Source organism: Macrotis lagotis, chromosome 4, assembly GCF_037893015.1.
Source record: "Macrotis lagotis isolate mMagLag1 chromosome 4, bilby.v1.9.chrom.fasta, whole genome shotgun sequence".
In the NCBI taxonomy this organism is placed as follows: Eukaryota; Metazoa; Chordata; class Mammalia; order Peramelemorphia; family Peramelidae; genus Macrotis; species Macrotis lagotis.
In genome coordinates this window covers 202,603,665-202,625,715 of record NC_133661.1, presented here as the reverse complement: position 1 = coordinate 202,625,715, position 22,051 = coordinate 202,603,665, and the positions used below count along the sequence as shown (strand labels likewise).

Here is a 22,051-nt window from a genome sequence, read left to right as displayed (position 1 = left end):
GGCTGGGTGATTATTGGGTTTACGAGGCTGGATATGGACTCGGGTGCTCGTGGCTCCAGGGCTGGTCCATTGCACCACTTGGCCATACCTACAATTATTAGTATTATTTTTTTTAATTTTAATTTTTTTCTCCCCCCTTTACTTTTTTGTCCAAGCAAGTCTATCTATATTCATGGGGGGAGGGGTATTTTGTTTACTTGTAAACAAGTATATTTTATTAATGTAAAGAAAAACATTTGTACAAAATGAGAATAAAAAATAAATTTAAAAAAATGAAGTGAGTAGAAGTAGAAGAAAAATGCTTTCCATCTTCAGATAGAGAACTGATGGACTCAAAATTCAGATTAAGACAAAGTTTTTCTCTCTCTATTTTTTTTCTGGGGGGGTGGCATGATCAATGTGGAAATGTTTTGCATGACTTCATATTGTGATAGGTGAAAACTGAAATAACTGAGGAAATAAAAGTTCAAGCTTGTGAACATAGTTTATTATGCAACGTATATTAGTTTTATACACCTTGGCACCAGAGCCCAAATATAGGAAGAGAAAAATTTTTATGCATAAAAGAAAACAATTAACAGGATATAAAACATAATACAAGATTAAGTTACCTGATTTCTTTTCAGGTTAGGAGAGGGAGAGCAAATAAATGTAATTCCCTGAAATTAGAAAAAGAGGTGTTCTCCACACCAACCCCCCAAGAGTCTGTATTCAATCAAAAGAATAGGGAAACAATAACAGAATGGCCAGTATGGAGCCAGTTTTCATGAGACATATGGGTTGTTTGAAATGGGTAATTGTGAGAAAACTTTTTGTATCAATTTACGAATTTAACTGAATTTTACTTCTACCCAGCATAACCTAAATCCTTGCTTAAGAATCTCTAAGAAGAAAGAAAAAAAAAAGAATCTCTAAGAAACAGACAGAAGTATTCCACCTTCCTAATCATGCAGGGTTAAGTTCAAATAATGCAGACAAATTTTCTCACAATTCCCATAACTGAATAAAGTTATCACAAAGCCGAAATTGAACTAGACCCATAATTGAGTAAAAAGGGAACAGAACTAGTTACAGAAATGAATCACAGGTGAAGTTAGTTTGGTTCACTCAATTCCCACAATTCATTTAATAAATATTATATTTCTTGCCTTCTCAATGGGCTGGGGAGGTATGGAGGAAAAGAGAAAATTTGGAAATTATAATAAAAATAAGAAAATAAAAAGAAACAAGACAAGCTTTAGACATAGAGTTGCTTAAAACAGGCTTCATCTTATAACATTATATTCTGTAATCTCTTCAATACAATGCTAAGGGGCATTCTCCTTTAATTTTTTTTTAGGTTTTTTTTTTTTCCTTTCTTCTTCTTCCTTCTCTGTGACTGTCTGGCTGTCTCTGTCTATTTTCTCTCTGTCTCTCTAAATCTTTCTGTCTTTGTCTCTGTCTCTCTCTATCTCTGTTTCTCTTTCTCTCAGCACCAAAACCACTGGTTTCTCATACTCTGGGCCTCCCTTGTGAAGGGGTTGAACTTGAGTCAAGAAACCTGTTACATTCCTTTCCAGGGTGATTATCTTGACTGGCCATCCTTCATATCCTGAGCCTCCCACATCCCTCTATCTGCCAGAAGAGATATGAAATAGAACAAACTTAGAATGATAACAAACAAATATCCTGGGAGTTCACAAGACTGCCCCACCTTCTGCCAATGTTCTGACAATGCCTGACATCCAAGGTGAAGCAGCCTGGGTGGGAAGCCCAGGAACAGATGAGTAACCAGACTCCAAGGGACTGATAAGAAGGGAGAAGGGATATTTCCCTTTTTTATATATACTCTGTCAGAAAGGACCTCTTTCTGGAACCTGGAACCTCTTTTGCAACTACTCCACACCCACACCCATTCTTACCCACAAATCCCTGTATAATCCTAGCATTAATGGAATACAATAGAAAATCTTGACTGCCACTTATTACTACTAGTATAACTTTGGATAAGTCAGTTAACTGCTCTAGGCCTCAGGTTTCTTTTCTGTAAAATCATAAGATCACAAAAGTCATCTTAGTCTAACCCACCCTCATTTTACAGAAGAGGAACTTGAGGCCCAGAGAGGTTAAGTCACTTGCCCAACATCATATAGGAAATAGTGGAGTTAGGCATTGAATCCAGGTTCTCTTACTCAAAAAAAATCTCTTATATAAAGAGCTAAAAAGATCCTGAGGAGCCTATCTTGTTCAACCCACTCCTTTTATGTAAGAGGGAACTGAATGAAGTCCAATGATTTTTTTTTAAGGACTCTCCGGTATGTGGTACACTAGAGATTCAAATGAAGATTTTCTGATTCCAAATTCTTCACTCTTTCTACTATCATACTATCTTGCATACCTTTTCCAAATCCATTAGGGTCTCTAAAGACCCTACCAACTCTCTATCCTCACTGGGACCAATCTCTGGTTATATTCAGACTCTCTTCCAAGAACTGTGGCAATGAAGTTCTGATCATTGAAGAGTCTCCTTTCCAGTTATCCCTCTTCTTCTCGATCTCTCCTCAGAATGTGCTAGAATTAAGTGTCCGCGATGAGGACTCACTTACCCAAGATGATCACCTCTTGACTGTCCTCTATGACCTCAGTAAACTCTGCTTTCGAAAGAGGACTCATGTGAAATTTCCACTCAATCCTGAGGTGGGTAAATATACTCAATAACTTGGCACAAAGTAGGTCTTTCATAGGATCACAGATACAGTGTAATCCAACTCTAATTTTTTACAGCTGTAGAAACTGAGGCCCAGAAAGGTTTAATTTACTCAGGTAGTGTCTCCTCCTTCAACCTATTCCACTTTGAACCCATTCATCAGGAACTTCAGAGACATTAGAGAGGCACAATACCACTAAACTAAAATCTAGACTTAACACAATATGCCTAATTAACAAAAATAAACATGGTAGGAAAGAGATAGGATTAATTTCTTATGCTTTTGGATTACTGTTTTTGTTTTTTGAGACTGTATCCCTTATCTTATTCAGGCTGGAAGTGTAGTGGTCACTCATGACTCCAATGCCAGTACTGAATGGCATGGGAACTTTGACAAGCTAATAGGGGAAAGTAAAACATAAAAGGGGATGGGGAGAAAGGAGATTATTCACATGAATCAGTAATCACTGGGGAGGCTGAGCAGGCTAAAATGTATCTGAAGTAGAGAATGAGATAAGTAATTAAGAAAAGTAAATAAGGGTAAGAAAGTCAGTGTGATTTGTACCTTCTTATAATAGAAATTCCATGTAAGGATTCAACTAAATCATTGAGTTGGCTTCTAGATGGACTCCATGTTCAAGTGGTATGACCAAGGCAAAGTACAGTAGCACAATCGCCTCTCTAATCCTGAAAGTTGTGCCTTTCCTTAATACAATCTAAGATCTCTGCATTTTTTCACTTGCCATTGTGCATTGTTGACTTATGCTGAGTTCTAAATGCACCAAATTATTTTCTAATCTTTCCTTAACCATCTTGTACTTATAATGGTGGTTGGTTTTGTTTTGTTTTTTTTTTTTTTGGACCTAAGAATGTGTTTTGGACCCCTATCCCAAGAATCTTTGAGATTATTTGCTTCATTTTATAGATGAAGAAATTGTCTAAGAAAGGTTAAGTATTATAATTTTGCTCTGATTTATGTGTTCTGTGACCAGATATCAGGCTGAAATGTTGTATCAGACAGGGTCAGTCTGGTTTAGAGCAATAACTCTCCAGAGACATCACAGGTAGAGAAAACCCTTGGGACTGATTATATGTAAGAAAGAGGCCTCAAAATCACTTGATTTAGAGTTAAAGAACTTAGTTTTGAATTTGGCCTGTTACTTATATTTGAATGACCATGAACAAGTATTTAACTTCATTAGGTTTCTGAAACATAGAAGCCAGACAAAGCACTCCCTTAATGTTTCTTACACCTCTAAGTTTATGATATGTAACCTGTGTGATGTCTCTGGGTATCAATTTTGTTATCAGTAAAATAAAGATATTAGATAATTTCTAAAGTCCCTTCCAGTTTTAAATCTATGATTTCTGCCTTCCTCTCAGGCCTTAGTCAAAGAACTTCACCTTTCTGAAGTAGGTTCTTCATCTATAAAATAAAAAGGTTGGATTAGATAATCTCTAAGGACTCCTACAGTTCTAGATCTTACAATACATATAAGCAATGATTCATATTTTACAAAATGCAATAAAAGGGTTGGCATTTGTGTATTTTAAAAGCCAATGGTATCTGTGTTTGCAAGGGCTTCTCTAGGACAGGGAAATATCAACCAAACAGGGTCATAATTCAGAGATGATTTCTTTCTTTTCTTTTTTCTTGGTAGGGCATGGAAGAACTAGAAGTGGAATTCTTGCTGGAGGAAAGGTGAGTGAGCACCTATATCAGATTGCTTCCCAAATCTAGGCCTTTACTAGTCCACATATAATAAATACCAAAATCAATGCCTTGAACATAAAATGTTCAAAAAATATGTTGAATAAATAAATGAATATTGAGAAGAGTTTTAAGAATGACATCCCCCCCACTCTTACCAACCCATCATCATGGATTTATCATACCTCTCATTACATGCTACTGGCTCTTATCCTAAATTCTAGGGCAATCGAGATAATAATATTTTCTTGTAAATTAATAAGCAGGGGTGGGAGCTCAGAGTTAATTGATTACTGATAGAGACTGTGTATTTATCTTTCTTCCATGCCCTACCATAAAAAGACACATGTTTTCACTCATTTCTCAATACCCAAATTCCCTTGTCTCAGAGATTTAAGGAAACATAAGTGGAATAGAGCACCAGGTCTGGAGTTAGGAAGACTTGAGTACAAATAATAACTGTGTGACTCCAGGCTAGTTACTTGATCTGTTTGCCTCAGTTTCCTCAATTATAAAGTGGGGATAATAATGGTACCTTTCTCTCAGAGTTATTGTGAGGATCAAATGAGATAATTGCAAAGCACTTACTATTATATCAGTGTTATAAGCTATATAGAGTTAATTTTTATATATAAATATTGATATAACATCAATGTTATACATATTTGTTAATTGACATAACAATTAATACAAAAATATATTTAAATATTTCAACAATAGGTCACAGTGAAAAAAATTATAGTCAGTCATCTTTAGTTATCACCTGTAATTGCTAGCTTTTCAACCCCAGAAGGACAGTCCTGCCATTTACCTCTCTCTCTGAATAATAAAATTTCTTAATAATTTTCCTTATGATACCTTTGCTATGATACTTTATTTTCTCAGGAAATGTATCCAGTCTTTCTCCTTGATCATTAGTTCACCCAGTTTCTCAGGAAATAAGTCCTGTTAGTTGTTTCTCCTGGCACTTCACACAATCCCTTTCCTACCATCACAGTTAAAAACTCCAGAACTGCTACCCTCCCAAGATTCTCTTCCCTCTGAAAGATATTATAAGAATATTCTTAGTTTCAGTGGGAGGGATTTTGAAGCTGGGTTTAGAAATGAAGGACTTGGGGGGCAACTAGATGGCACAGTGGATAGAGCATGGGTCCTGGAGTCAGGAGGACCTGAGTTCAAATCAGCCTCAGACACTTAATAATCACCTAGCTGTGTGACTTTGGGCAAGTCACTTAACCCTATTGCCTTGCAAATTAAAAAAAAAAAAAGAAGAAATGAAGGCCTTATTGAATCTGTACATCCAATGGTAGTCCTTAGGCTGGCACCCCAGAAAGCTGATGCTGGGTGTGGGGAAGGTATTATAGAAATCCTAATCAATATCTGGACTGACTAACTCTGGGGAATGGGATGCTTCTGCAAGAAACAATATTTGATGGAGGAATGTAATCTTATTTTCCAGTCCCGGTCCACCTGAAAATCTCCTCACCAATGGCGTGCTAGTGGTAACTATTCCTCCCTGAGTAATTCTAGCTGGACAAGTTTCTGCAGCCCCAAAGAGGGATGGGGCTCTAAGAGAGAAAACTGGCCACAAGTTGGATCTGAAACATCACACCTACTGCAGCCTCCAAAATGGTATTGTTATGGGTCAGGTCGGAAATGTGAAGAAATGAGGTAGATGGTTGGGATGTTGGGGATGCACAATTGAGGGGAGACCCATAATACCCTTTACTGGTTATTACATTGATATTTCATATTTATACCTTCTATGCTATCTCCAAAGGAGCATAAGGAAGCTCAGCCCTACCCTTAGCTGGTTCCCCACAAAGAAACACCCTTCCCTAGGGGTGTATGCATACCAAGTCTGTTTGATAATAATCATGGAGATCTTTTGCTTCCCTAGTATGACCTATTTTTACCAACTTCTCCCATCCATAGCTCTTCCCAAATTCTCATTTGTCTAAATCTCCAAAAGTAGACAAAGATTTTTAAGTCACAATTGTCAAACCAAGTGTTGCAAGCAAACATATTCAACAACCCAGCATTCCAGGGCATCTCAAAGAATCTGAATAGGCCCTAAAATCTTGTTGTAATGGGATCTAATCTGCCTCTGTCACCTTTTCTTGATTCTCCTCCCACCCACTTCCCCCCAAGACTTGTTTGTTTGCATTAGGATCTCAGACATAAATAGCTACTCATTTCCTCTCTGGCCAAGGAAAGACCTAGTTCCCAGGCTTGTTCTCCAGATCTAGATAAAGTCATGACATGAGGTTCCTTTGAACCATTTCCTACCCCTGGTGGCTCTGCATTTTCACCCTGCCTTAGCCTTCTCTGAAACTCATTTTGCCTCAACACACACACACAATTGCCCTGCCACTTTGACCTCTTTTCCCTTCTGCCAAGGCCATCCTCTAAGGTTAGGGGATGGACTGTGTCACAGAGATTTTTATCGGGATTTCCTTTCAGGGCAGACAGTTATCCTGCTTGGACATCTATGGGAAGTATAAAAAACAGAAGAAGAATCAAAAAAGTAAGAGATTTTATTTTCTTTGAAGGGCAGAGGTGGGATGGAATAGGGTATGGGAAATCCACCTCAAATTTTCCTCGATCTGAAAAGTCTAGTCAGTTTTAGCTTCCAAAATTCAGAAGCACTTTTAGAATTTGGAGGAGGTTTGGGGAAGGATCCTCAGAACTGCTTCATCCTAAACAGATTTAAATTTACCCCTACTGTCTCAAGGCAGTTTTAGAATGGATATTGTGCCCTGGGAGCCTATAGATTCCCTGAAAGATTTCCAGAGCCAAACCAATATTAGTTAAAAGATTTGGTTCTAAATCCCACTTCTTGGAAGTTCACAGGAGGGCAGATTGCATATATTTTCGATTTTTTTGAAATATTGATCAGTTTTGCAGATTCCACCCTCCTTTATTTTTTAGGTGGTTATTTTAGTTTTTTTTTTTTGTAAGGCAAATAGGATTAAGCGGCTTGCCCAAGGCCACACAGCTAGGTAATTATTAAGTGTCCGAGATCAGATTTGAACCCAAGTACTCCTGACTCCAGGGCCGGTGCTTTATCCACTGCGCCACCTAGCCGCCCCCCACCCTCTTTCTTTAAAAAAAAATGCTATATGAAATAATTCTCTCAAAGTTGGAAGGGAAGGAATACTGAGAAAAATTTTGTTGATGTAAAAGAACAAAAAAAATTATAAAACTTATTTTAAAAATTCATAAAATTGATGAAAAATGATATAACATTAATAAAAATGTTCATTCTACTCTGCTACCTCTTACTATCTATATAACCATGGACAAGTACTTTCCCCTTGAAGACCTTCATTCCCTTATTTTAATATGTTAGCCAAAATGTCCTGTAAGATTTCCAATTCTAGAATTCTCTGACCCTGAGAAATTTCTTTTCTCAAATTCCTAGTTCTCAGCTTCCTTGCTTTCCTTGCTAATTTACCTTTAATTTTCTTTTTATCTTTTGTTTTTATATCACTTCATTTCTGAATACACTCCTCCTTTTAACCAGTGAACCATCTATGATAAAAAATAAAAGATAAAAGGGAGAGAAAGAACAGTTCAGTAAAATTAAACCTACCACATTAACCACATCTGACAGTGTAAGCAATATTTGACACAAATCTTTCCCCATCTCTGCAACAATGAGTGCTATGTGGGTGCTATGTGGGTTGGAGGGGGGCAACTGAAGCATCACCTTAGAGTGTGGAGAGGGAAGAGTTCATCCTGCTACTTCTTTAAATGCAATAGTTTTTGGAGGGTTTGGGGTGGTGGCAATTGGGGTTAAGTGACTTACCCAGGTTCACACAGCTAATAAGTGTTTATTTGAACTCCTCTTGATTTCAGTGTGCTGTTCTATCCACTATACCACATAGCTACTCTAATCTTACCACTTCTTAAGTCATAGACTGTTAGAAGTAGAAAGGATTTCAGAGATTGGCAATCTCTAACCCACATCTTCCCAACATACTCCTTGACAAGGTCAATGCAGTGAGGCAGTTTTAGAGTTAAAATCCTGGGTTCAAATGCCAGCTCAGGAAGATATGAATTCAAACCCTACCTCAGATACTGAGACCCAGGTCTCAGTTTTCTCTTCTTTAAAATGAAGATGCTAGACTAGTTGATTTCAAAGGTCGCATCCAGTTTTCAATATGACATTTCTGACAAGTGACATCAAAGAGGAATAATATTTGGAGACTTTCTTCTATTGATAATTGTAGCCTCATGAGGTAGAATCAGGAAGATGCTTATCTGGGGAAACCTCTTAGTCTCCAAAAAGTTTTAGGCAAGTCATTGTTCTGTTACTCTATTCCAAATGTATTTTGCATGAGGCCATAGAACTGTTCAAAACCTGTACTTGGTATTCTGATATTGGTCAATAAACATTTACTCGAGCATCTCCTGTGTCAACTTGGTAGGTGTAGAATTTTTGAGAGACCTTTTCTTGACCCTGTCGTATTAACAATTTTGTCAATGAATTGATGGCATGACTATCAATTTTGAAAATGACCAAACTAGGAGACATAGATTGATGACAGATACATTGAGTAATAGGGTTGAAATCCGAAAAGATCTTAACCAGATAGCAGGGTCAGTGGTTCAAATTTAGCTCACTATCAAATTTGTTTTTGTATGACCTGCAACTTAGAGATGGTTTTTATATTTAAAATCATAAATGAGAAAATCATTCTTTGCTTGCAAGCCATACAAAAACAAATGAGGAGCTGGATTGGATTTATGGCCTGTAGTTTGCCAATCCCTGAACTAACAAGATGAAATTCAACCAGAATAAATGCAAAGTCTTCCACCTGGGTCAAAAATCAATTCTACAAATACAAGATTAGGCAGGTATAGCTAGGCAATAGTTATGAAGGAAAAGATCTGGGAAATGTTAATGAACTACAAGTATAATGTGAGTCAGTGATGTGGCAATTAAAATTGCTAATGATGTCTTGGGTTAGTTAAGGAATTTTGCCCTGTATTTTGCCCTGACCAGACCAAATCTAGAATACTGTATTCCAGTCTAGGCAGTACAATTAAGGAAGACCACTAATAAATTGCAGCATGTCCAGAGGAGGGAAGTCATAATGGTAAAGGACATAGAGTCCCTACCATGTATGGATTAGTTGAAGGAATTAAAGATAACCAGCCTGAAGAAAATGAAGGAGAGCAGAGGAGAAAGAAGGAAATGAAAAGTATTTGAAGGGCTGTCTGATGAAGGAGGAATTAGACATGCTCTGTTTGTCCCAGGGACCATAATCAAGAACAAAAAGAGAAACGTTATTAAGAAAAATATTTGTGGGGGCAGCTAGGTGGCGTAGTGGGGGCAGCTAGGTGGCGTAGTGGATAAAGCACCAGCCTTGGAGTCAGGAGCACCTGGGTTCAAATCCAGTCTCAGACACTTAATAATTACCTAGCTGTGTGGCCTTGGGCAAGCTACTTAACCCCATTTGCCTTGCAAAAACCTAAAAAAACAAAAACAAAAAAAAAAGAAAAATATTTGTGGGGTGGCTAGGTGGTGAAGTGAATAGAACACCAGGCCTGGAATCAGGAGTACTTGAGTTCAAATCTGACCTCAGACACTTAATAATTACCTAGCTGGGTAAGCCACTTAACCCCATTGCCTTGCAAAAACCTAAAAAAAAAGAAAAAGAAAAATATTTGCCCTCATGTCAGAAAAAAAAAATCTAATAATTATTAGATCATAGATTTAGAGTTGTAAGGACTTAGTCGCTACTGAGTTTAATCCCCATATTTTACAGATGATGACAATGAAATTAGAGAAACATAACTAATAAGCATCAGAGGTGGAATATGAATTTGTCTCTTTCTGACACTAAGTATAGGACTCAAGCCACTATGCCACCAAGTGTCCTTAAAACTATCCCTACATAGAATAGGCTACCAAGATGTAATAGTTTCCCCTCATTAGTGGTCTCTTCAAGCAAAGATTAGGAAAGTAAATAGATGGAGAGATAGATAGATAGATAGATAGATAGATAGATAGATAGATAGATAGATAGATAATAAATAAATGGATGGGTAGATGAATAAATAGATAATGAATTGATAGTTGGATAGATAATAGATTGATAGGTAGTTGGATAGATGAATATTATTTGAATATTATGTGAATGACTACTTACTGAATAAGCTGTGGTAGAGATTCTTTTTCAGGTACAGGTTGGGGTCTATTGCCATGAAGTCCTCAAATTCTATGACCTTCTGCATTCTATTCTTAGGAAAACAGCTAACTGTGACAGTGAATGAATCCTATGAAAACACTCAGTACATCACACCCTGGTACAACTCCTGCAATCAATGCCCAGATCTTGCCTTCTTCCACTATCCTAAATACTTCCAGCCCCAAATGCATGTGGAGATTCCCAGGAATCGTTGGACTTGTGGGGTAGGAAGCATTGGGTCTTTATACCATTCTGTGGGTTTGGGAAGCTTCAGGGCTAACTGACTCCCAGATAGAGTTCCATTGGGAAATGGGGGAGAGTGGGTACCTACCCTATAGGAGAAGCCTTATTCTCCCTTTTAAAGAAAATTCTTCCTTAGCTTTCCTGCTGCTGTAATGTTCATAAAGAAAACCGTTCTGTCTGTGTGTCCCTGGACTGCCTCCCAGAGAGAGAAGAGTATACAGTACCTATGGTGAGTATTAGGGATCAGAGAAGAATTACCTGGGCTTCCCGGACAGGCTCACTTAGTCAGAGAGCTTGTGGTAAGAGGTAATGCAGAGATGGGGTAAAGGAATCAGTGCTTATCTACTAACCAGATTGTGAAGGTTGCCTCTTTATGTTCACATGAGAAGCAGAGGTATGGACAACATTGTTTCAGGGTGCAGTGGGTTTTTATCTAAAAGTAAAATTTAGGAGTTGTGTAAGCAAGAGGCAAAATGATGTCTAAGGTGTTGTTTGGGGATATATGGGGGCTACATCATTTTGGGGAAAGAGATCCTCAAAAGTTCAGTGAGTAGGAAAACCATGCACAGAGGGTGGACTGTAAATAAAAATGAGTGTGAGGGTATGTGAGGGATAATACTTTGAGCTCATGGAGATAGTGGGCAGAGTTGTGGGTCAATGAGCATTGATGGGTAAATTTGTAAGCTTTTGTTGGAGGCTATTTTGCTCTGAAATATCACAACACTGACAAGACTCTTTCCTTTCCTTGGTTCTTAGAATGAAAACTGTGATTTACATATGACCACCAAAGATTGGTAAAGTACTTTCCACATCCTTATAGTTTTCTCTCTGTCTTCCCTTCCCATTCTTCAACTGGCCCCACTGTTATCATACCTTAGGACTGCTATTTATACAAATCCTTCTCTAGTTTCTTGGGGACTCTAGGTTCTTTTGAACATGTTGAGGAGCTCAGGGAATGGCAGAAGAAAAGGAAATAGCATTGAGAAATGATGGGTGAGGTTTTGCTGAGAATTCTTACCCCTGAATATTCAGTTACACTACGACTTCCCTTGTGTATTTTAAGGAGTGTTCAAGATGAGCTCTTGGTTAAGGAGAGGGCTTTCTCTATTTTCTGAAATTTCCTGTTCAGTGAGAGAGAGAGCTATATTTTTTTATGCATTTAGTAAGAAAGTCAGTAAATACTTGTTGAGCACCTAACATGGACCCAGACCTGGAAGTACATGGGAGAGAAATAGGAAATAGAAATATGGTTGATAGAAAAATGAACAGGAATTCAATAAATCTAAGTTCTACTCTTAACCATGACAAACTAGCTATATGATTTTAGTTAAATTACTTTTGGGGGGGGGGATTGCAAGGCAATGGAGTTAAGTGACTTGCTCAAAGTCACATACCTAAGCATATATTAAGTGTCTGAGGACAAATTTGAATTCAGATCCTCCTAATTCCAGGGCAGTGCTCTGGCCACTGCACCACCTAGCTGCCCCAATTTTGGTTAAATTGTCCCTTCTATCTAGGCCTCAGGTTCTATATCTGTAAAATCACTACCATACTTGTAACCATTGTAGGTTCTTGAATAAGGTGGTGATAAGATTAAAAAAAAGTTAAGTTATGGAGGATAAAATTACAGGGTGTAAGTGAAAAAAGGAACGAAGGAATGAAGTAGTATTAGTAGTAGCAGTGATGTGCCCAGGAGTGTTCAGGTAAATATTTAACAGGTAGTTTTCTGAGATAAAAATATCCATATAATATACTTAAATTTTAATCTGTAATATTAACATTTTCTCCATCACTTTCTTAAAACTAGACAATCAACAAAATAATAAATTAAGTACTGATTTGTAGTATTTGCTGACTTCCTAGGTGTAAATGTTCACTTGCCTCTAGAATACCGTTGTCATATACTAAACATTTTTTAAAAAGCAAATTAAGTTATGGGAATATTGTTGCTGGATGAGGAAAAACAAAAGGAAGGAAGGGAGGAAGGAAGAAAGGAAATGAAAAAAATTTTAATAAAAGTTCTAGGACTAGGAATAAAATTGAGATGATACAAGATAGTCCCTCAAGGAGCTTACATTCTAATAAGGGTTTCAGTTGCAAGTCAGATAGAAAGGAATTATGATCCTTAGAGTGCAGCATCAAAACAAATGGAAATGCATCATCTTTACTGTTATTTTTTGTTGTTGTTATTATTTTTAGGTTTTTGCAAGGCAAATGGGGTTAAGTGGCTTGCCCAAGGCCACACAGTTAGGTAATTATTAAGTGTCTGAGACTGATTTGAACCCAGGTATTCCTGACTCCAGGGCCGGTGCTTTATCCACTGCGCCACCTAGCTACCCCTTTACTGTTATTTTTACTGATAGAATTATGAACCTCAAATATTATATGTTTCTGTGAAATTCTAAGTCACCATTCCTGTTTTCCAAGATCTTATAGATCTATAACTTAGAGTTACGAAATGATCAGGATGTAGATCAAAATTATTAAGGAGCAATATGTGATAGTAAATTATAAAATTTTTAATTGTAAAGGACAGACTTTGGGTTTAAGGAGTTTAGCCCAGAGAGAGATCAGTAATTAGTTGGGGGAAGTGAGATGCTTAAATTGGTCCTTAAAGGATGGAAAAGATTGGAGTCCAAGCAGTAAGAATGAGTTTGTTGTGTCCTAGAGATAACAAAGGAATTTGCTTAACTAGACAGCTAGGTGTGCCTTGGGAGCAGTGTAAGATCAGGCTGGAGATGAATGACCCATGGAGTCCAATTTTAGAGGGCCTTGAGAGCTAGATTGAGGAGTTTGGGTTTCATGTAATAGACAACAGAGAGGCACTGTAGATTCTTAAACTAAGCAATGAAATAAAAATAGTAGAATCATTAGAGATTTTATAAATTGGAAATAAGAGAATGAGACCTCTGCCCTGGGATATTTACATGAAGTGTCCTAGTCCTTGTTTTTTCAAGGTATATAAGAAAGAAAACATAGGATTCAGACAGGGACCTTTCATTCATTCATTCATTCATTCAATCAACAAACATTTCTTAAATGTTTACTATATGACAGACTCTAGGTATATAAGACAAAGATGAAATAGTCAAGGAGATTATATTCTATTGGGGGAAAATAAATGAAATAAATATAAAGTACTAGGAAGATAACAATAGAACTCATGGATGGGATTTGAACTTTAATTGAACCTTGAAGGAAGCTAGGGATTTTTATAAAGTGGAGATGAAAAGGGCATACATTCTAGAGGTAGAGAACAGTCTAGCAACGTGCTAAAGATAGGAGATAAGATGTCACATACAAGGATTAATACCAGTTTTGCTGGAGCATCAAGTATATGAAGGAAAATAATGCACCATAAACCTAGAAAGGCAGACTGGAGGCATACAGCAAAAAGCTTTAAAAGCCAGCCGGGGGCAGCTAGGTGGCACAGTGGATAGAGCACCTGTCCTGGAGTCAGGAAGACCTGAGTTCAAATCCAGACTCAGACACTTAATAATTACCTAGCTGTGTGACCTTGGGCAAGTCACATTGCCTTGTTAAAAAATAAAGCCGGAGTGGCTAGGTGGCATAATGGATAAAGCACTGGCCTTGGAGTCAGGAGTAATGGGGTTCAATCCGGTCTCAGACACTTAATAATTACCTAGCTGTGTGGCCTTGGGCAAGCCACTTAACCCCATTTGCCTTGCAAAAACCTAAAAAAAAATAAAATAAAATAAAATAAAGCCAACCAGGAGACTATATTTTTATCTTGGGAGCAATTGGGAAATGCTTATATTTTAAGAAAGACATGTGCTTTAAGAAATATTCTGAAAAAGCCTGGAAAGACTTACATGAACTGATGCAAAGTGAAGTGAGCAGAACCAGTTCACTTCATTGTGCATAATAACAGCAGCTTTGTGAGGTGATCAGCTATGATAAACTTAGCTTTTCTCAGCAATAAAATGACCCAAGACAATTCTGAAGGACTCATGATGAAAAATGCTGTCCACCTCCAGAGAAAGTCTAAATGCAGATTAAAGCATACTTTTTTTACTTTTAAATTTTTTCTTGCTTATTTTTGGTTGTTTCCTTTCATGAATGACTAATATGAAATAAATTTTGCATGATTCCACATGTATAGCCTATATCAAATTACTTGCCTTCTCAAGGAGCAGGGTGGGGAGTAAAAGAGGGGGTAGAATTTGGAATTCAAAATTTTTTAAAAAAACAGATGTTTAAAAATGTTTTACACATAATTGGAAAAATAAAAAGAAATTTTAAAAAGAAATATTCTGGAAGCTATAGTTTGAAGAATAGTTTGGAGAAAGGAGACCAGGGAGTCAGGGAGACCGATTAAGAAATTGTTATAAAAGTCATCTGGTCGACCCCCTAAAACTCAGAGACATGAAACAACTCAGTCAAGGCTAAACAGGTAGTAAATACCAAAGGCAGGATTAAAATAGAGTTTCTCTGCTTCCAAATCCATTGTCCTCCTCAAAGCACCAACTTCTTTCCCATTCAGACTGAGTAATGGGAGAGTTGGCTGCTCAAGCATGTAGAGAGGTAAGATGTACAATGCATGGTGGTTCACAAGCCTCCCCTCTCCCACCACAGCCCTGATGATCTGGATGTGAGACTGGGTTATAACTTGTGTTCAGAGGAGCAGGCGTTCCTGAAGAAGCGGAAGGTGATTGTTGCAGAAGCCTTGAAGCAGGTGTTGCAGCTGGAAGAGGATCTGCAAGAAGATGAGGTTAGTTGGTTTAGGAATCAAGAGGTTAAATTATGCTCTTACCTGTATTAGATTGCTTTCTGTCAGAGGGATAGAGGGAATGGAAGGGAGGGAGGGAGAAAAATGTAAAACAAAACCTTGCTAAAAAAATGACTGTTGTAAAATAACATTATGTGTAGTTGGAAAGATAAATAAGTAAAAATATTTAAATTTTTTAAAAAATCTACTTTGAGCTAGGTTCTAAACAGGGTGGGTTGAGTATTCATGGCCTTTCATGGCCATCTTACCCTTCAACTTCCCTTTGGAGAATTCTGCTGTTGAAACCACTGGGTATCACCAGCTCCCACTTATTGTCTCTATCTATGATCATCATATCTCCCATATGTTATGTATACCTATGAGCTGCCTTTACAATTCAGCTATCCCAGGGAGGCTAGGTAACACAGTGGGGGCGGCTAGGTGGTGCAGTGGATAGAGCACTGGCCCTGAAGTCAGTAGTACCTGAGTTCAAATCTGACCTCAGACACTTAATAATTACCTAGCTCTAAAAACAACCCAATTCAGCTATCCCCTTTGGGATATATTCCTATAGGGAAAAATCCTATAGGATTTTCAGGGAATGTAGAATAACCAAGATTCATTCTAAGGAGTTTTATAGTATCTTGATTAAGTCCCTTACACCCAGTTAGGCATGTATAATAAGATCTCCCCACCTTCAATCCTAGTTTACAAAAGGACTTCCTTCCCACAAGCCACTGATCCAGTAGATCTTTCCTTCCTTAAGGGCCTCCTTCAAGCACTATCCATAAGATTTATTAGGATCATGACAACAAAAACCCCAAAACTGAAGACATGGTTCCTTGTCCCTACTACCCAGGGTCCCTTTCCTTCCAACCCTCTGAGAAATATGGCAGAATCAGCAGAGCTCCTCCAAGCCTTCCCCAGCAATCCCTGGACCAAGACATCTGGAATGGAAACCATTCCTGTTGCCACAGGTGCCCCCATGGCTATGGCCTTGTCTTTACTGTGGCTCTTCCCAACCCTGATCTGGGTGGAATAGATCTTTCTCATGGATCTACCAAATTGTCTTTCTGTGGCTTCTACCCCTTTAGAATTTGGTTAGAATCATAATTTTACAGCATTTGGAGTTTTTTGGGGAAGAGCTTCTGAGAATTCCTGCCCCAACGCTGTCATCTTGGCTCTGTCCCCAGACTCACCCCACCTTAAAACCTAGCTTTTTTCTCCTAACTCTCTACTTCCCCCTATCTCTATTCTATCCATTCTGTTTTCTTTGTGTGGTAAAATATTCTCTGCTCCAATCTCTCTTCTAAAGCCCTATTGCTCAGTCTCCTTCTTTCTAACTGTCTTTATATGTCTATTAGGTGCCTCTGGTAGCAATCATGGCCACAGGGGGTGGCCTAAGATCAATGACCTCCTTGTACGGTCACCTGTTGGGGCTTCAGAAACTGAACATCCTGAATTGTGCCAGCTACATCACAGGCCTTTCTGGTACAACTTGGTGAGTACTCAAGAATACTTGACTGCTTATGCCTTGGGCTTAACAGGAGAGGGAGGAAGTCCCTTGTGTTGGCCTCCAAAATTTTGCTATTTCCAATTCCTTCTCTTGGCTCTATGGCAGTGACTGAATGGATGTCTAATATCACTGGATGCTAAGTCATTGAACATTTAACAAACATTAAATCTTTCAGACACTTCCTTGCTGTGTAACCCTGGGGAAGTTGCTCACCCACCCTGTGTCTCAATTTCCTCATCTATTAAATTAGAGGTAGTTGACCCTGTGATCTCTAAGATCCTTTCCTGTTTTATTCTACCACCCTGTGATCTCATGGACATGCAGAAATAGTATGGAGTCATAGATGGGTGCTGCCCTCTGAGTCAAGATGATCTGAGTTCAAGTCACATCTCTGATATTGTAGACATTGGGCAACATATCAGTGCTTCAGACACCTTTGTAAGTTGCAGAACAGTCATTGTTTCACACTAGTAGAAGTTTCCTTGCCACGGAGCTTTCTATACATCTGACCAAAATAATAATGATGGCAACAACAATAAAGTTAATGAACTATGTAAACCCTGAAGAAAATGCAAAGTTAAAAAACAATCTATCTTGTATCTATGTGGGGAAAGCACATGTAATTGCACAATAGATTATAATGCAAAATTGAATATTGTACATTTATAAGGAGATTGCAAACTAGTATGAATCAGTCATGAGATCTCAGTTTTAGATTTCATGATAAAGACAATACAGCACTCAGCCCCCTTCCCTAATTATATCATGTTGACTTGTGCTTTGAACACTGTCCACCCTCCTCCCCACAATCCTTTATCTTACCAGTGTTTCTGTCTAGGTGCCAGGAGTGTGAAGAGATCTACCTTCTGCTCCCTGGTGTTTACCCAAAAATTCCAATCTGTTGCTGCCACACAGACAGAATTCTGCTTTGGTGACTGAGGTTCCTTGGTGCTAAATGCATCTAGGACCTTAGATACAAAGTGAGAAACTCAGTTTACAGATGAGGAGACCCCAGAGAAAAGGCAACTTGCCTAAAGTCATATAGGTAGTAAATGACAAAGATGAAATTTGATACCAGATCTGCTTCAGAGCCAATGATCTGTCCACAACACCATGCTACTCTCCTTTCTTTCCCAGGAATGGGTGTGATTGACACAGAGGGTCCAAACTCTGATTCCTATGCCATTGTGCTTAAGTTCACTGCCCACCTGGGCAGTGACTCCCTTCCCTCATTCCTTTATCTTATTTTTCCCCTGGAGATAATTGGAGTTAAATGACTTGTATACAGTTGCACAGCTAGTAAGTGTCTGAGATAAGATTTGAACTCAGATCCTCCATCCATTGCATCACCTAGCTGCCCTTAAGGCTTCCTCCTAGTCTAAGGATTGCAAGTGTCCCCTTTTAGAGTGAGAGGGAGGGGGGCTTCATTGATAAGTGAATAAGTGATAAAATCATCTCTTTTTACAATATTTGAGTTTTTAGTATCTCTCTAATATATGAGTAGATATAAAATAGCCTGGGAAAAATCTATGCCAACTTGGAGAGCTCCTTATAATAATAATAATAGTAATTTATATCTAGATATGTAAGAATATATATGTGCATGTATATATATATACATATTCTTACACATAAACACATAGATTTAGCGTTAGAGCTAGAAAGATAGACAGAGTTATTGTTGTTCATTCTCTTCAGGACCTCATTTTGGGAGTTTCTTGACAAAGATACTGGAGTGGTTTGCCATTTCCTTCTCTGGTTCATTTAACAGAGAAGAAAAATGAGAAAATAGAGTAGAATGACTTGTCCAAGTCCCAAAACTAGTAAGCATCTGAGATCAGATTTGAACTTAGAAAGATGGGTCTTCCTGACTCCAGATTCAGTACTCTATCCATTATGGTGCCACCTAACTGCCCCCAATTAATATCTATACTGTAGTTTAAAGATTATTATTATCATTATTATTATAAAGATTGAAAAGCATTTTATGTACATTCCTTATTTGACTCTTGTAACATCCATGCCAGGCAGATGCTACAGGTATTAAATTGAGGCTTAGTAGAAGATAAATGACCTGGTCATGGTCTCAGACAGGATCTGAATCCAGATCTTTCTGACTTCAGGTTCACCTCTCTATCCACTACATTGGCTTGCAGGCTTGTAATACAATTGTATCTTAAATTCACCACCTGTTTCCATCAAAGAACATCTTGGGAAAAGCTCCCCTGCTTTGTATAACTCATGTTTTTAGAGCATCTCCAGCTGAGAGAAGGGGTAAAGCAGATTTAATTCAATTTAACAAATATTTCTGAAACACTGACTTGAGGTCAGGAAGACTTGGGCTGAGGACCTGATTCTAATACACACTCGTTATATGATCCTCACTTAATCTATCAGTCATTTAATCCTTCAGTACTCCCAACCAATTCCCTAAGATTCTGAGTTACAGATGAGTTGTAAATCTATACCAGTGTGGAAAGTTTCCATTTCATTCATTTATTCGATGTGCATTTAATAATAATAAAAATAATAATTTTTAGCATTTACATAGAGTTTTAATATTTGCAAAACATTTAAAAAATATCTCATTTAATCTCATAGCAACCCTGGGAAGTAGGTTATATTTATCCTCTTTTTATACATGAGAAAACTAAAGTACACAGAGGGTAAGTGACTTGCCCAAGGTCACACAACTAGTAAGAATCTGAGGCTGGGTTTGAACTTAGGGCTGCTTAGAGTCAAGTCTACAATGCCCCTTTACTGTCAATTTTATATCATGCACAGTGGAAGGTATCAGAGATTCAACTTCTATACAGAGTTTCTATGATGCATTTGTTTATCTTCTCAACTGATAGTGCCTTCTCTGTACTACGTGCTGGAAATGCAAAAAGAGGCAAAAGACCATGCCTTCCCTCAAGAAGCTTATATTGTAATGGGGAAGACAACATTTAAATATATATATATATATATATATATATATATATATATATATATATTCAAAGCAGATAACATACATGATAAATAGGAAATAATTAAAATAGAAAATGCACTGGAGTTATTAGTTATTCTCTTTTTATTTACTTTGTAAAAATTTATTTCTATACTTGTCTCTTACATTAGAATATAAGCTTCTTGAAAGTAGGATTTGTTTCATTCATTCAATTTGTATTCTTGGCATCTCACTCAATCCTTGTCACAAAGTATGAATGTGTACTTAATCAGTGCCTATTGATTAATTGATTGATGCCAATAAAATCATAGATCTTCACTAAAAAAAGAAGATATTAGGGTAGTTAGATGGCACAGTGGATAGAGCATAGGTTTCTGGAGTCAGGAGGATCTGAGTCTAAATCTAATCTCAGATACTTGAAACTTAATAGCTATGTGAGCTCCGGCAAGTCACTTAACCCCATTGCCCCACTGGAAAAAAAAATTCAAGATCTGTGCTAGGTACTGAGGATATTTGTTGTCTGAACAGAGATTCCTAGGGCCTAAACCTTGCCATGTCAGAATGGCATGCGAAGGATGGGGGATAAAGGTTTTACAGTGACCTTTGCTGGGGACAAGTTTATTGTCTCAATGGTCTCTATGTAGTAATGGGATACCTGTGTGTCCTATCTATATGTTATTATATATTATAATATATTGTACACATGAACACATGTGTATAATATATATAATTCCTTAATTCCAGTGCATTTTCTATTTTAATTATTTCCTATTTATCATGTATGTTATTTGCTTTTAATATATATGTTTAAATGTTATCTTCCCCATTACAGAATAAGCTTCTTGAGGGCAGGCATGGTCTTTTGCCTCTTTTTGCATTTCCAGCACTTAGTACAGCATCTGCCATATAATAGATATTTAATAATATTTATTAAATAACTGAAAAATAGTAGTTCCTACCTTCAAGAAGCTTACATTTTATTGAGTCCTTTCAGGAGAATAGCTGTGGAAAGGGAATATGGAATAAACTAATTATTCTAGTGTCTTGCAAAATTATACATAAAATATACAATTCTGGGAGCTCAGTCATATAAACAGAATAGAGAATCTATTCTTTTTGATGATATAAATGAGAGAGGCAAAGACAGACAAAGAGAAAACACTAGGGAAAGCCTTTCCTGTACTAATCTTTACTTCTCCATTGCTCATTGAAACAGGATCACAAAAATTTAACTCAGCAACAAAAATACCTTTCAATTGTAGAGACTTTTGTCAGTGAACAAAATTAGCAATCTTTATCTCCTTGTTCCTGACAGCCCTCACCCAGCCTACCTCTCATGGAGCTGAGATGAGACACAATTGTTCCTGTGCCACTTAAGAAATGGAAGCAGAGGGTTAATGCACTTGGAGTTAGGGGACATGAGTTTAAGGCAGCTAGGTGGCATATTGGATGAAGCACCCACCTTGGAGTCAGGAGGACCTAAGTTCAAATTTGTCCTTAGACAACTAGCTGTGTGACCCTGGACAAGTCATTTAACCTCCTTTAACTCTAAAAATCAGAGGACGTGATTTTGGATCCCTTGAATTAATCACATCTCCTTTCTGAGTCTCATTTTCCTCATTTTTAAAAATAGAATTGGAATTGATGGTCACTGGTAAGCCTAAAGAGCTCACTCTTCCCAACCTAGAGGGTCAAACCACTTGTCTTCTGGATGTCCTGTAACATGTGATGCATCTTCCTAGGACCATGGCCAACTTATACAAAGATGCTGACTGGTCCTCCAAAAACCTGGAGAAGGCTATCCAGGAGGCTCGAAGACATGCTGTCAAAAACAAGATCCCTTCTCTTTACCCTGAACAACTCAGTTACTACCAGCAGGTCCTAGAACAAAGAAGACAAGAAGGCTACAAAGTTACTTTTACAGATCTATGGGGTTTATTGATTGAGTCCTTTTTGGGTGATGAGGTAGGTTCTCTGATCCTCACGCGTTATTCTTTGTTGCCTTTGTACTCGCTT

The 22,051-nt window shown here is 37.7% G+C and overlaps 1 protein-coding gene across 2 annotated transcripts in view; it reads left to right on the top strand.

Annotated features, from left to right (window-relative positions):
• LOC141522077 (cytosolic phospholipase A2 epsilon-like) overlaps positions 1 to 22,051 on the top strand; it is a 147,656-nt gene that overhangs the window by 102,503 nt on the left and 23,102 nt on the right. For both annotated transcript variants that reach the window (XM_074235169.1, XM_074235170.1), the window contains exons 4-13: positions 2,545 to 2,676; positions 4,348 to 4,388; positions 5,857 to 5,899; positions 6,861 to 6,924; positions 10,655 to 10,821; positions 10,977 to 11,069; positions 11,597 to 11,634; positions 15,437 to 15,572; positions 16,934 to 17,070; positions 21,778 to 22,000. In XM_074235169.1, the coding sequence (XP_074091270.1) occupies positions 2,545 to 2,676; positions 4,348 to 4,388; positions 5,857 to 5,899; positions 6,861 to 6,924; positions 10,655 to 10,821; positions 10,977 to 11,069; positions 11,597 to 11,634; positions 15,437 to 15,572; positions 16,934 to 17,070; positions 21,778 to 22,000 (1,074 nt within the window). The remainder of the gene's footprint in view (positions 1 to 2,544; positions 2,677 to 4,347; positions 4,389 to 5,856; positions 5,900 to 6,860; positions 6,925 to 10,654; positions 10,822 to 10,976; positions 11,070 to 11,596; positions 11,635 to 15,436; positions 15,573 to 16,933; positions 17,071 to 21,777; positions 22,001 to 22,051) is intronic.